Source organism: Lepidochelys olivacea (assembly GCF_965140295.1).
Source record: "Lepidochelys olivacea isolate rLepOli2 genome assembly, chromosome: 2".
In the NCBI taxonomy this organism is placed as follows: Eukaryota; Metazoa; Chordata; order Testudines; family Cheloniidae; genus Lepidochelys; species Lepidochelys olivacea.
Window position 1 is genome coordinate 104,565,847 of NC_140412.1, and position 15,471 is coordinate 104,581,317.

The 15,471-nt window shown below is 43.2% G+C and overlaps 1 protein-coding gene across 4 annotated transcripts in view; it reads left to right on the forward strand.

Moving 5' to 3' along the window:
* Nucleotides 1-369: 369 nt before the first annotated feature.
* Nucleotides 370-15,471, forward strand: part of ATP9B (ATPase phospholipid transporting 9B (putative)) — a 295,180-nt gene continuing 280,078 nt past the window's right edge. For all 4 annotated transcript variants that reach the window (XM_084621950.1, XM_084621952.1, XM_084621951.1 and 1 more), the window contains exon 1: nt 370-567. In XM_084621950.1, the coding sequence (XP_084478076.1) occupies nt 473-567 (95 nt within the window). In that variant the 5' untranslated portion in view covers nt 370-472. The remainder of the gene's footprint in view (nt 568-15,471) is intronic.

Consider the following 15,471-nt stretch of genomic DNA (forward strand, 5'->3'; position numbering starts at 1 on the left):
TGAAAACACAAAAAGAGCGAAATTACCAAAGACGAATAAGCTCAGGCTCCCCGCTCCTAGTCCCTGCACCCCTCAGCCACCACCTCGTGCACAGTCCCCTCCCCAGGCAACACTGCAGCCCCGCAGCCAGCCTCTATCCGCCCCTCTGCTTTTCCTCCCTCCCATGCGCACCGCCACAAATCCCTGCGTCAGCCTTTCCCCCCCCGCCCCCGACAGGACACCCCCATTACACCCGCACGCATTGGGACCTGGAGAACGAGCGCGGGACCGCGCGCGTTTTACGGGCAAGTGGGTGGGGCAGCCGCAGAAGCCCCTCCCACTTGTTTCTATGCCAGCCGCGCCGAGCAGCGCCCCTTCCCATCAGCTGCGGGTGACGTCAGGTGTCTCCGGCAGTCCCTCGCGCGTGATGTTTGCGCGGCAGGGTGACGTCGGGTGACGGTTCACGGACGGGAGCCGGTTCCGGGCGGGCAAGATGGCGGACCACATCCCGCTGCACCCGGTGCCACGCAGCACCCAGCGGCGAGCGGCCTATTACACTAGCGTCCCCGCCGCGCAGAGGCACAACCGGTACGGGCTGGGGCTGGGGCGGGGCGTGGAAGGGAACCCCTGAGCTCCGTGGCGATGGGGATGGGAGGGGCCCCGGCCTGGCGAGACCCGCCCCACCTCGCAGGCTCCTCCACGGGGCTGGGATCCCCTCTCTCCGCTCCCTGTGGGGCAGGGGTGAAGCGTGGGGGTGGGTGGCGGCCCCGGGCACTGCCAGGCCTCCCATCGGCTGTGTATGTCTGGGGGTGGGGGAGTCTCCCTGCTGGCCTGGGGGTGGGGGAGTGAGGGTTTCAGGGGAGGTGTGTGTGAGGTCACTGCTCCAGTTCTCAGCGCGGCTGGGGGGGTCGAGTCAGAGGGGTTCCGAGGGAGGAGAGGGTGAGGGACGCCTCAGGTGTCCTGTAAGCCTAGTGTAAGGGGCTGTGGAGAGGAGTCTCAGTCCTGTCGTTCCTGTGTTTGACAAAGGAGGCTTTGTCTGCCCCATCATCCATAGGCAGTGTCATTATTCCCACAGTAAGTGGGTCCATTTGTCCTGTTTTCCGTTGATCTGCACAGCGGTCAGGGGAGATTGTGAAGCTATGAAGTTGGGCATGAGGGTTAGGAAGCCGTTGTGGTATCTGAAATGTGATCTAACTTTCATTTAAAAAAAGTTGATAACTATGTATTTGGTTTTAAATGTGAACGCTGGTTACTTTCATCATCAGCAGTGGCACAGAGAGCCTATTTTCATTGCCTGAGCTGAAAAATTAAAAAAAAAAAAAAAAAAAAGAACAAGTAGCATAAATAGTGCAAAGTAAATAAGATTTTAAAGAAGTCTGTTTCGCTAATCTACCACGCAATGTATACATAATGCCTTTTTTGTCTTAACCATGTACCTTTACTATTTTTACATAGCAATTCAAAGAGCCTTACATTGTAGTGTGAGCTGCAGAGAAGGTGGCTTTAATCTTGCATTCCCTTGTGCATGTGCTCAGTTTTATGTGACATCGATGAAATTGCTCATTTGCACAAAACTTAGCACATGCTTAAGTATTTGCAGGATCAGGGCATACTTGTGTTATTTTTACTTAAAATAAAGACAGAAATATTTATTAAAACATGATGGAGCACTGTGTCATGGCTAGTTCAGGAATGTGGCTTCTCTTCCCTGCTCTGCCCCTGGCTTGCATTGCGACCTTCAGCAAGTCAGGAAGGGCTTGTCTTTGTGGCATAATTAACTTGAGTTAGAACTTGATTTTAGTTCCAAATTTGAGTCCTGTCCATGCATGACACATCTTAATTTGAATGTGGTAGTGCTTTTTAACTTGACTTGGCTAACCTGTAGAGGTATGTCTACACGGCATCTGAAATCAGACCTCACAGCCCAGGTAGACATGCTCATGCTAATTGGGCCTGAGCTAGCATAATAAAAATAGCAATGTGGATGCTATGGTTTGAGCTGGAGCTTAGGCTCTCAAGCCCACCTGACCCCGGGCTTGAGAGCCTGAGTTCCATCTGAGCTGCAATGTCCACACTGCTATTTTTAGCATGCTAGCTCAAGCCCTGCTAATATGAGTCTGTCTGCCTGGTTAGGAGGCTTGCTCCTAGCTGCAGTGTAGATATACCTTTGGTGTATGGAGTATATCTTGAGTTAACACAACTTGTCAGTTACTAACATAATCACTCTGTGCATTTTGAGTGTTATTTTGCAGTGTGGCTGTTCTAATTCGAGCTTGGTTTATTTTATAGGAATGTGGATAACTCAGAATGAAGATACAGTGTTGCTCTAAGGACTTGATGAACAAAAAGGTTTTATTTAACCTATTAGGGCCTGAACTCAGTCACTTATGACAGGTTTCAGAGTAGCAGCCATGTTAGTCTGTATCCGCAAGAAGAACAGGAGTATTTGTGGCACCTTAGAGACTAACAAATTTATTAGAGCATAAGCTTTCGTGAGCTACAGCTCACTTCATTGGATGCATTCAGTGGAAAATACAGTGTGGAGATTAATATACACAGAGAACATGAAACAAAGGGTGTTACCATACACACTGTAACGAGAGTGATCAGCTGAGCTATTACCCGCAGGAGAGCGGGGTGGGGTGGGGGAAGAACCTTTTGTAGTGATAATCAGGGTGGGCCATTTCCAGCAGTTGACAAGAACCTGTGAGGAACAGTGTGTGTGTGTGTGTGTGGGGAATAAACATGGGGAAATAGTTTTACTTTGTGTAATGACACATCCACTCCCAGTCTTTATTCAAGCCTAAGTTAATTGTATCCAGTTTGCAAATTAATTCCAATTCAGCAGTCTCTCGTTGGAGTCTGTTTTTGAATTTTTTTGTTGAAGAATGGTCACTTTTAGGTCTGTGATCGAGTGACCAAAGAGATTGAAGTGTTCTCCAACTGGTTTTTGAATGTTATAATTCTTGACTTGGTGGCTGAACTTTGTGACTTTGTCCTCACCCATAACTATTTCACATTTGGGGACAATGTATACCTTCAAATCAGCGGCACTGCTGTGGGTACCCGCATGGCCTCACAGTATGCCAACATTTTTATGGCTGAGTTAGAGCAACGCTTCCTCAGCTCTCGTCCCCTAGCGCCCCTACTCTACTTGCGCTACATTGATGACATCATCATCTGGACCCATGGAAAAAAAGCCCTTGAGGAATTCCACCATGATTTCAACAATTTCCATCCCACATCAACCTCAGCCTGGACCAGTCCACACAAGAGATCCACTTCCTGGACACAATGGTGCTAATAAGCTATGGTCACATAAACATCACCCTATACCAGAAACCTACTGACCGCTATGCTTACCTACATGCCTCCAGCTTTCATCCAGACCACACCACACGATCCGTTGTCTACAGCCAAGCTCTACAATACAACAGCATTTGCTCCAACCCCTCAGACAGAGACAAACACCTACAAGATCTCTATCAAGCCTTCTTACAACTACAATACCCACCTGGGGAAGTGAAGAAACAGATTGACAGAGCCAGAAGAGTACCCAAAAGTCACCTACTACAGGCCCAACAAAGAAAAGAATAGAACGCCACTAGCCATCACCTTCACCCCCCAACTGAAACCTCTCCAACGCATCATCAAGGATCTACAACCTATCCTGAAGGACGACCCATCACTCTCACAGATCTTGGGAGACAGGCCAGTCCTTGCTTACAGACGGCCCCCCAACCTGAAGCAAATACTCACCAGCAACCACACACCACACAACAAAACCACTAACCCAGGAACCTATCCTTGCAACAAAGCCCCTTGCCAACTGTGTCCACATATCTATTCAGGGGATACCATCATAGGGCCTAATCACATCAGCCATGCTATCAGAGGCTCATTCACCTGCACATCCAACAATGTGGTATATGGCATCATGTGCCGGCAATGCCCCTCTGCCATGTACATTGGTCAAACTGGACAGTCTGTACGTAAAAGAATAAATGGACACAAATCAGATGTCAAGAATTATAACATTTAAAAACCAGTCGGAGAACACTTCAATCTCTCTGGTCACTCTGATTACAGACCTAAAAATGGCAATTCTTCATCAAAAAGACTTCAAAACCAGACTCCAACAAGAGACTGCTGAATTGGAATTAATTTGCAAACTGGATACAATTAACTTAGGCTTGAATAGAGACTGGGAGTGGATGGGTCATTACACAAAGTAAAACTATTTCTCCATGTTTATTCCCCCTTAGACCCCCCCCACTGTTTCTCAGAGGTTCTTGTCAACTGCTGGAAATGGCCTACCTTGGTTATCACTACAAAAGTTTACCCCGCCCCCGCTCCCCTGCTGGTAATAGCTCACCTTAAGTGATCACTCTCGTTACAGTGTGTATGGTAACACCCATTGTTTCATGTTCTCTGTGTATATTAATCTCCACACTGTATTTTCCACTGAATGCATCCGATGAAGTGAGCTGTAGCTCACGAAAGCTTATGCTCTAATAAATTTGTTAGTCTCTAAGGTGCCACAAATACTCCTGTTCTTTCAGTCACTTACGATTCTGTATATATTCTGGAGCAGTTGGTGACACAGTACCTAAATGTAGCAGGGAGCTGCTGCTTTTACCTTGCTTTGTGTGTTGCAGTCATCGTCTTTTGTACTGTAGGAGGAAGAACATTGGTCTTAGCAATGTTTGAGGACCCTAAGGAATTGGTGTAAATTAAATTGATATAAGGTACTTCTCAAACTAAAGTAACTTATACACAAGAGGATTACACAAACTTAACTAATTTCTAGACAACACAATTTCCTTGTGTAAACAAGGCATTAGTCCTTCACTTTAAAACAGATACTAAAGAGTTTTAGTTTTTCCCAAAACTGAATACAGGATCAGAGCTTTTCTGCTATTGGAAGGAAGTGGTTTGGCAGGGCAAATTGAGAATATCAGTTAATGACCTTAAAGAAGCTATCTTAAAGGGGCTGCAAAGAAGTTTAAATTTTCAGTTTGCCGTACAGGACTGGTTATATTTATACTACAACTTTGGAGGGCAGACTTATGGATATGCAAAATGAGGTGGAATTGGACAGTGCCAGGAAGGTGAGTTTTCTCAGACTCCCATTTTTCCTGGCATGCGGGTAATCATTTCAGCTATTAATTTTTATATCCTTCCTCTTTTTATGGCAGGTTTGGGAAGGGGATGGTGGCAGCTCAGGAGTAGAAATAATTGAACCTCAGAATTTCAATTTTACAGGAAATGTTGACGTTTTGAAATTTCTCAGAAAAGGTAAATTTCCCACATTGTGTGTCTGAAAGGAAGTATGCTGATTGAAATTGACTGATTCTGTTAAGTTTCACTGTGACCCACCACTAAATACCAAGTGAAATTACCCAGTTGGCTCAATTTCATTGCTGTCCTTCCCTCATAGGCTCAGCGAAACTGACAAAGAATCAGGTCAAGTTCAGTCAGCAGCTGCTGAGTCTTCCAGGGTTTGTGGCTCTGGGGCAGTCCACTATGCAGAATGCTCTGGAGTTGAGGACCCCCAGTCTTTCAAACTCCTAAGGCACCTGACTCCCCAGGCTGTGGGAATCCGGCAGCTTGGGTGTCTGGAAGTCCTATGTATCCCTGGCCCTAGTCTGCATGGTGAGGCTGCCCCACAGCCATGGACTGTGGAAGCCCTGGGATCCCTGGCGCCAGGACACTCCATATGGTGTAGCTGCCCTGTAGTTGTGGACTCTGGATGCCTGTTCCAGGATTCGAGTTCCGGTGGTATGGAGCCTGGAAGCCCTGGTAAGGGTGCAGCGCTGTTAATCACCTCTGGCTACACAAGACTGTGGCTCTGGATGGTTTTGCAGCAATGATGTTCCCCAATTGCAGTCCCTGATGCCAAGGGATTCCAAGCTCTGGGGCTGTTCTCATGGAGTGGCTGTCCTGGAGCTCTGTGTCCTGGGATTGCCACCTCCAGGGTTGTTTGTTTGGTAGAAGCCCCAAGAAGCTCCTGTGAAATCCCTGTTTCTCAGAATATTCCTGACCAGATCTGTTCCGGAGCAGGCTCCAGGTGATCAGGAAAGAGACTACCAGAAAGTATTTCCTCTTGTGCTCCAAAACCAATCCATATCTCTCCCTCTGCATGTGACCATTGAAGACGTGGTCAAACTGAAAATCCAAAGGCTTAGCTAGAATGCTTGGACTTTCCATAACCCCTACAAAAGTCAAGCAGATTCACCTAAAATGAATGTGACCTTAATTCATATTTGGCTTGGTCTATACTACACATTCAACTGTCATTCTGCAACTGCTGAGCCTGTAGTTGAAACTCTCCTTGTTGCAGTTGCTGGTGTACAGCTTCATGAGCCATTGGAGCAAGGGGTAGGCTTGGTTTTTCCAAGATCACTTTTGGCATGTCAACATTCCCAATGGTAGTCGACTGATTGGGAAAGAAAGTCCCTGCTTGCAACTTTCTGAACAGTCCTGCGTTCTTAAAGATGTGTGTGTCATGCACCTTCCCTGACCAGTCCACATTGATGTTGGTAAAGCATCCCTAGTGATCTACCAGTACTTGTATTATCAGGAAAAGTAGTCCTTTCTGTTGACGTAGTCTGTGTCAAGGTGGTCTGGTGCTAGAATAGGGATGTGTGTTTCATGTATTGTAGTTCAGAAACTCCAGTGCTGCAAAACCAACCACTAAGTCCTGCATATTTCTTCTCTACATCTTTAAAACCTGAAGTATTTAAAAAAAAAAAGTCTGACTCACTTTTTATTGGAAAGAAAGATAAAGTATAGGATTGAATTGGCAGAATCTATTTTTTGTTTTCTGTTTGTCAAGGTAGTTTAGCTATACAATTCTGTAGTATTGTCAGCTGACTCATATATCCTTATTTTGGTTGGAAATTCATATGATTGAGTGAAAAATAAACAAAGGCCATCGTGTTCATTGTTTTGGGGGGATGGGAGAAACTATAATAGATAGATACTGTTCATTTTCTCTCTCTCTCTTGCTCAACTACAACTATTCTTAGAAAGCCAAGACTGCTGAGAAATACTGTGTTTCTTAGACCAAGCCTAAGCAATAAACTTACATCTGCATAACTGTCGCTCAGGATGTGAAAAATGTACACTTGAGCAATGTAGTTATACTGACCTAACCGCTGGTGTAGACAGCGCTATATCAATGGGACGGCTTCTCCTGTCAACATAATCCACCTCCGTGAAAGGGGGTAATTAAGTACCCCAATGAGAGAAGCTCTACTGTCAGTGTAGTAGCAAGTGCACCAGTATTTTAAGTATAGATCTGCCATTAGGGTGCTTATCCATGTCTTTTTGGTTTGACAAGTGGTGACAAAACTGTTCAGTATAGAAAGATGATAAAACCATAAATGTTTAACTTTTGTTCATATACATTGAATTGTTAATCTACTACTCAGTCAGCAGGAACAGAGTTTTTTGGGGGAGAGAGACAATAAATGCATCTAGCTTTTATTTAACAGCTTTTTAAAGCAGATCTTAGTGTTAAGCGAAGAAATGTTTAAAATCCCAATGCTCCCTGTAAATTACATTATGAAAGCTGAAGCTTTGTACAAGACAGTTTTCTTTAAAAATATTTAGTGATCTTCAGTTTGTGGAAATAAAGGTAAATAAGCACCTAACATTCTGCAGGAAAACACATACTGATTGTAATCTGAACCAAAAATTTCACAGGAGTTTGAATACCTCATTCGTAATTACCTTGATTTCACATTACAATCACTTGTTTTTTGTTCAGATTCTGTGAACATCAGAAAATAAGAATGGCCATGCTGGGTCAGACCAATGGTCCATCTAGTCCAGTATCCAGTCTTCTAGCAGTGGCTAGTGCCAGATACTTCAAAGGAAATGAACAGAACAGGGCAGTTCTCAAATGATCCATTCTGTCGTCCAGTTCCAGCTTCTGGCAGTCAGAAGTTTAGGGACACCAAGAGCATGGCGTTGCATCCCTGATCATCTTGGCTAATAGCCAATGATGGACCTGTCCTTCATGAATTTATCTAATTCTTTTTTGAACCAAGTTATAGTTTTGGCCTTCACAACATCCCCTTGGCAATGAGTTCCACAGATTGACTGTGCATTGTGTGAAGAAGTACTCCCTTTGGTTTGTTTTAAACCTGCTCCCTATTAATTTCATTGGGTGACCTCTGCTTTGTGTGTTATGTGAAGGGGTAAATAACAATGACCTTTTCACTTCCTACACACCATTTATGATTTTATAAACCTGTATCATTATCTCCCCTTAGTTGTCTCTCCTAAGCTGAGTAGTCCATTATTTTTAAATCTTCCCTTATGTGGAAGCAGTTACATCCCCCTAATAATTTTGATGCCCTTTTCTGTACCTTTTCCAATTCTAATACTCAGTATCTATATTATGAGGTGGGGTAACCAGAACTGCAAGCAGTATTCAATTTGTCTGCATACCATAGAATTATGTAGTGGCGTTATATTTTCTGACTTACTGTCTATCCCTTTCCTAATGGTTCCTAACATTCTATTAGCTTTTTGACTGCTGCTGCACATTGAGTGGATATTTTTCAGAGAACTATCCACGGTGATTTCAAGATGCCTTTCTTGAGTGGAGAAAGTTTGTAGCACTGGTCTTCAGTTACAACAGGCAGCAGTATCGTTCCTCATCTTCATCTTTGTATTTCAGCCAGAGGTGTCCTTACCAACAGGAACAATCTCATTGTCAACAACAGAGTTTTAGCTTCATCCTAAAAATAGACACAATTTCGTCTTCTATTCTAGGCTTTAGACCACAGTTTTGTCATGAGACACGAGAGCTACAAACCAATCTTAGATCAATCTACTTCCTCCCCCACCTTTGGAGATCAATTCTCCTATTATTTCAGCAATTGAATACCATCATCACAGACAAGTGGATCCTAGAAATAGTGCACGAAGATATTCAATACAGTTCAACTTCATTCCTCCCCCAACCCCTGTCCCTTCTCTGCCCTCTCATGAAAACCTACTAAGAATAAAAGTTTGCTTTTTGTTGGAAGCAGAGGCCATCAAGAAGGCACCAGAGATATTCAGAGGAAAGGGATTTTACTCGAGATACTTTCTGATCCCAAAAGAAGAGGAAGATCTGCAAACTATTTGGGACTTGTAAAAGCTCAGCTCTTTCACCAGAGAGGTCAGTTTCCTGAATTTCTCTTACATCTGTAATTCCCTCCATGTCTACTTAAGATTGATTTGGACCTCTTGATGTGAAAAATGCATATTTCCATGTACTTATCATACCTTCACATACTGGCCAGGGAGGATCACTACGTGTCCTCCCCTTTGGCCTTTCTATCACCTCTTATGTTTTTACAAACGGCCTCTTGAACATGGCGGAACATCTGAAGAGACAGGATATTTACATTTACTTCTGTTTGGATGACTTCCTCACGGAAGTCTCTGACCATCAGCATGGACTGCACATGTTCGCTTTTGAGAAATTGGGACTTGGAAGAAATCACACCTTCTTACACAGAGAGTCCCTTTTGTTGGTATGATTCTGTATTCCCAAGCAGGAAGAGCCTTCCTTCCAGAGGAAACATTCTTCAAGATTCCGTCTGCCATTCTCAAATTTCGAGAGAATCCCTGCCCCTTCTTCTCAGGCTGATGGGTTCTCAGGTTCTTCCTCAGGCTGATGGGTCTCATGGCCTTGACATCATATGTAATCTTATATACTCATCTCAGAATGAGAGCTCTACAGTGGTTGACTGACAGAACATTGTCTGCCAAATTTAGACGTAGTTGAAGCTAACTCTCCCAAAATTGCTCCTATCCCTGTGGTGGACATGAAACTACAACATCCTGAAGGGAGTGGCATTTAGTTCTCCACAACTGTCACTTCATATGTGCCCAGCCTGGGATGGAAAACTCACTTCAACAACCTAACAACTCATGGTCATTGGAAACACTTAGACTGTGTCTACACTGCCACTTCCAATGCTAAAACTTTAGTCATTCAGGGGTGTGAAAATACACCCCCTGATCAGCAAACGTTTTAGAGCTGAAAAGCGCCAGTTTAGACAGCGCTTTATCGCCGGGAGCCGTGCTCCTGGCGATAAAGCTACCACCACTTGTTCGGGGTATTTTTTAATCAGTGGGAGAGCTCTCCCTTGGCGATTAAAGCATGTCTACACTGCCCAGGCCGCACTGCAGCGGCTGTGCTGTAACGTGGGCAATGTAGACTTCTCCTTGTAAAAACTACTACATATGAATGTATTCAAATTGAGGGTAATCCATTTGGCTCTCAAATAGTTTCTTCCTCATTTACATGACAAAATAGTCCAAGTGGTTACTGACAATGCAAGAGTTATGTTTGATGTGAACAAACAGGAAGGGGGTCATTCCATACAACCACAAGGAAGCTGAGGAAGTATGGGACTGGTGCACCTATGGCAATATTTTTCCCTATTGCTGAACATCTGGCAGACAAAACAACCACCTAACAGATCAACTCAGCCGGGACCCCCCCCCCCCCACGTCCCCCAAAAAGCTATATGAATGGTCTCTAAACACATCAGTGACAGAAGATGCTTTTACAGTCTACTTCTAGACGACTTGAGATCTTTTTAAAATTCCCACCGAAGGTGGTAAGTGACTTCCATCTTAACCAGTTAATCAGTCTACCGGTGTTCTTTGCAAATCTCATGTGCACTTGGGTTAGTCAAAACTCTGCATGTAAGATGCTAAAAGGGCATTAACATTATATTTAAATGGGACTAAAGACTTTAGGAAGTCCCCCAACTACCTTTCTTGAAAAGATAATAGTAAGGGTCAGGCTATTTCATCACAACACTTGTTCAAATGGGTTAGACTATGTATTGAAGAGTGCTACAAACTAGTCACATTCCAGTAGGGCTAAGGCAGCTTCTGTGGCAAGAATATAGTACATACTCATTCAGATCTGCAGTGCTATTACATGGATCCCACATTCACTAAAAATTATTCATGATTTAACATCTGGAGCAATGTGAAATTCTAGTAGCAATTCAATTTACTCAGTCCAATTGGTGGAACACTGTTAAAATTCACCTTAATGGCATTTGTAGTAATAATGTGCCATGTTGATTCATGTACAGTAATGGAAAGAGCTATTACTTTCCATTTTATTGCATTGGCTGACTAATACGTGATATGTTATTATGTAATGAAAAATTCTGTTATATGAATGCATAAGGGAGCAGAGTTAAAGTTAATGTGGGAACTTCAACTCTGAATTTCCTGATTTTTGTGAGAATAAACTCTTAAGTTTAATAAGGTACTGATGGTTTCTATTTAAAAGAACATTAAAGGTGGAGAAGAGTGAAATGCCACCAAAACTACAGAAAGAGGCTATACAGGAGAGGAAATAACTTGGTTGCAGCCTGGTATAAAAAAGATGCTTGTTGTACAGATTCCTTTCTGTATTCTCACTTTCCACCCACCCACCCTCCCCACAGGATCCTGGAGCCCAGTTGGAGCCCGGAAGTCTACACAGCAGTGAAACAGCCCTGAAGCTCAAGCCCTAAGTTCTACTTTAGTTCTGTCCCCTGGAGGGTGCATTCTGTTAATCTTGCCTAGTGTTACCTGTGAAGTCTGAGGCAGAACTAGGGATAAAGACTTAGTCCTGCCTTGAGTGCAGGGGACTGGACTAGATGACCTCTTCAGGTCCCTTCCAGTTCTAAGATTCTATGATGACTCTATGATAAAGTGTTTCTTTCCTGGGACTCAATTTAATGCCATAAACACAAGAGCCCATTCTCTTCTTGCAACCTTCTAACTTACTCATTGTCCATACGGTGCACAAAATGAGGCCGGGGGTCTTGAAATGCAATTATATACAATCAGGTCATCATCATCTTCTTTGCAAATCTCATGTGCACTTGGGTTAGTCAAAACTCCGTATGTACAATGCACCTTAAGTGACATGTAGACCAGGGTCCATCACCAAATTTGGTCTGCTGATTGGATCATTAGCTTCCCCAGTCTGTGCTGGGTACTGACGGGGAGTGTGATGTGAACGCTGATCCATGCCCCCCAGTCATATAAGACGACCATCATAATGTATATGGTGGAATGTTAACACTGGTATTTCCTAAGTTTTGAGTGCTTGAGGATTTTGCAAATGTAGCGTTCTTTTAATGTGTTGTGTGTGTATATGCATAGCTTTTTTTTTTAAGAAGCAAGTTGATAGACCAGATTTCATCAAGTGGAATTTACACTCCTTCCCCACCTGGGGTCATACCAGCAAGGTTGGTTGAAACTGAGGGCCTTTAGATCTACAACACTAACCTCTGTGACTTGAACTAAAGTAGCTGGTAGCTTATATATGCTGTTATGCTTCATGTGCAGTAGCTGCTAAATGGGGATGCAACACATTTTATACTACTACTTATTAAATATCAGAGGCTATTGGGAACCAGGAATATTGGTTTCTCTTCCTAGTGTGGCAGGAGTGTCTAGTGGTTAGACAGCATAGCTGAATGCATAGATTTGGCATATTTATTTTGAAAGGCAGTGTGGCTAAATGGATGAAACTTGGGTCTGTCATATTAGGGGGGCCACTTTCTAGTCCCTACTAAAACCTCTTCATGCAACTTCTGTGGAACTGTAAAATGGACAGAACTGCCCCCAGGAGAATTCCCACAGTTCAGTGGCATTATAGGACTGGTGTACGTAACCTTTCACTGCTACCCCTTGCAGTTCCTGGTGTTGGGGTGTGTCAGTGGTAGAAGAGACTTGTCAGGGACAGGAGGAGGACTGGCCATAACACACGGTGCTTTGAAAATTCTGGGCTGAGAAGAAGCCTGTTAGCAGTCATAAAAGGTTACCTAAATTAGAGCAGATAATGGGTTTTGGATGTTTTTCTAAAAGATATGCTCTAGGAATTATTTTGGGACAATTCTATGGCCCGTATTATACAGGAGGTTAGACTAGATAATTACTGTGATCCCTTCTGGCCTTGGAATCTATTAATCTAATTTAGACTGGGAGCAGCCCAGATTCTAGGACAGACAAACATGGCTTAAAGCTACCTTTTCTTCTCCTCTGCTACACCAGTCTTCTGAGAGTCCCTGCATAGACTGTGGTCCCTGGGTTCTATTCCCAGTATTTCATAAGTGACTTTGTGCAACCTCTTAGGTATCACATCTATAAAATGGGGGGAATTATATTTGTCATCCTTCAAAGATAGAGGGTGTGGTAGCTTTCTCAGGAATGAGGTGATGAAGTGCACAGAATATTATCAGTCAGTAGAAGAGAGAAGGAACTACTGGTTTTTCCTGGTGCCCTGATGATGTGGTCCGATTTTACTGACTGTCACAGTTCATGGAAACTGCACCTATATTTCCCCTCTATGGTCCAGCAAGGGCACCTACTTTCAGACTTCTGACTCCCCAGCCATCACCTCTCGTGGGTGGAGACATTTTCCTTCCTGACCAGGGTATTCCCAGACTGCACAGTTCCTTGTCTACGCTGTTATTCCCTAGCAAAGTCAAATTGCCTAAACAGGCCTGCTCTGATTTTCTCCTAGCTATAAACAGTGTAACTGCCACAGCTATTTAGTTACAACAGAGCTCTTTCTAAGCAAGCACATTTATTCTTAAGGTAAAGAAAACATTACAGAGAAAACATTAAAACAATAAAAGAACCTACCTACATTCTAATATTACTAGAGGTCATCCCCCAACTCCAGAAAGGGTTCTGGCCAGTTAAGCAACTTTCGTACTCCCGCCAAGCAGGTTTTCAGTGGTTACTGCTTTGGCTCGGAACAAGCATACCCATGAAGCTAAGAGTCACTTTAATCTAGTTTGAGTGGTTTTGATCTGTCTTCATGTAATCGGCAAACAAAATGTCCACTCCTCCTTGTAAAGTTTCAAAGACTAACTTCTTGCATACCTGGAGGAGCTGATATTTATGTTCGTCTCCCTAGAGACTTCCTGGAGAACCCACTAAACTTGAAAAAGCTTACATAGTTTCAGAAAATCCTCATGACATTTCCCAGGGTTTTACATTAATCAGGTCTCCTCCCAGATATTACCATTCCACAATAATACAAATTACTGACATTTTTTAATACAATGAACTCCTAAAATACTTAAAATTCAGTAAGGGTTAACTTAATTCAGTAGGTTTTCTCCAGAATATTGCAGGAAATTGCCATATCTGTCACACTGGCAGTGTTCACCTGACCAGCTAAATTCTTTGCTCTTTAGTTGCTAAAAAGCTTTTCAGTTTGTAGTTGAAAACAGACGTTTCCTGTGGAAATTCCTATTTTGACTGACTAATAAAAACCTGTTAAAAAATGATACAATCACTTTTTCTATACATAATGTCATGCCAGCTTTTATGGTGTATTATTTCAGGCCCCGTAGTGGGAGGAAGAAATAAAAAAGCATGTATCTTGTTCTTTGAGCCTGTAGGGAACAAGAGATTTTTAGAGGCAGTGTGTGTATCTATGGGAGGGATTGATGCATGGTCCGCATCAGGTTCTCCTATCCTTTTCCATTATGCTGCATAAATACAATATTAATGTGCTGCAAAGGAATCTTGTCCATTTCACTTCAACCAACGTGTTAGTGCAATGTAAGGATGGGGATGTAAAAAATAAGGATGAGGGGAAGATCTCAGCCTCTTAGAAATTCAGCAGATGCTCTGAAATAGGTTATAAGTATCTTCTTTTAAAGAAAAGTCTGTATCATGATACCACTCGATATGTCAATAAATATCTTCAGAGATGGGAAAATGAGTTGTACACTTGTAGGTGTGGTAGTAGGTGAACAGCAGTTTGTTTTTAACACACTTTTGACATGGTTATGCAAACTGATTACTCATGACATAAAAACAAAACCAAAGCCCTAAAAATATATAGTTTTGGTAAGCACACAGTTGATTCTTTGACTGCATATCCTCAGAGAAGTGCTTCTCACCTCTTCCTCCCCATGAAATATGGCTAATTATAGTGGATTTTGGCCTATGTGCAGTATGGTCATTGAACTTTGGATTTAAGGAAATTTACTCTGTAAACTTATCAGGGAGCAGGACTGTCTTTTACTGTACATTTGTAAAGTGCGCAACACTATGCTCCTGTACTACTTGTGGCTTCTAGGCGCTCCCATAATACAAATGATAAGGGAGTGGTGTTGAGGGATGTGCTAACCCATTCCTCCTCTGTGTTTTTTGGCCCTTTTCTTCTTCCGAGTTGAGTCGATGCTGTCCGTGAACAAACTATGCAGCTGTGATTGTCCCCAGAAAGCTGCGACTCTCTTCCTTGGGTTAGGACCCATAGCAGTTTTGGGGAAGGGGTGGAATTTACCAAAGGGATGTATGGCCTGTTTCCTCCCTGTTTATATTGAACTACATTTTGCTTCATATAATCTTTTATTTCACATGATTGATTCAAAGAAGGGACTGTGGATTTTTGAATGTAGATATTTCAGTAGTAGATGTAATATGCAATTGAAAAAATGAGCT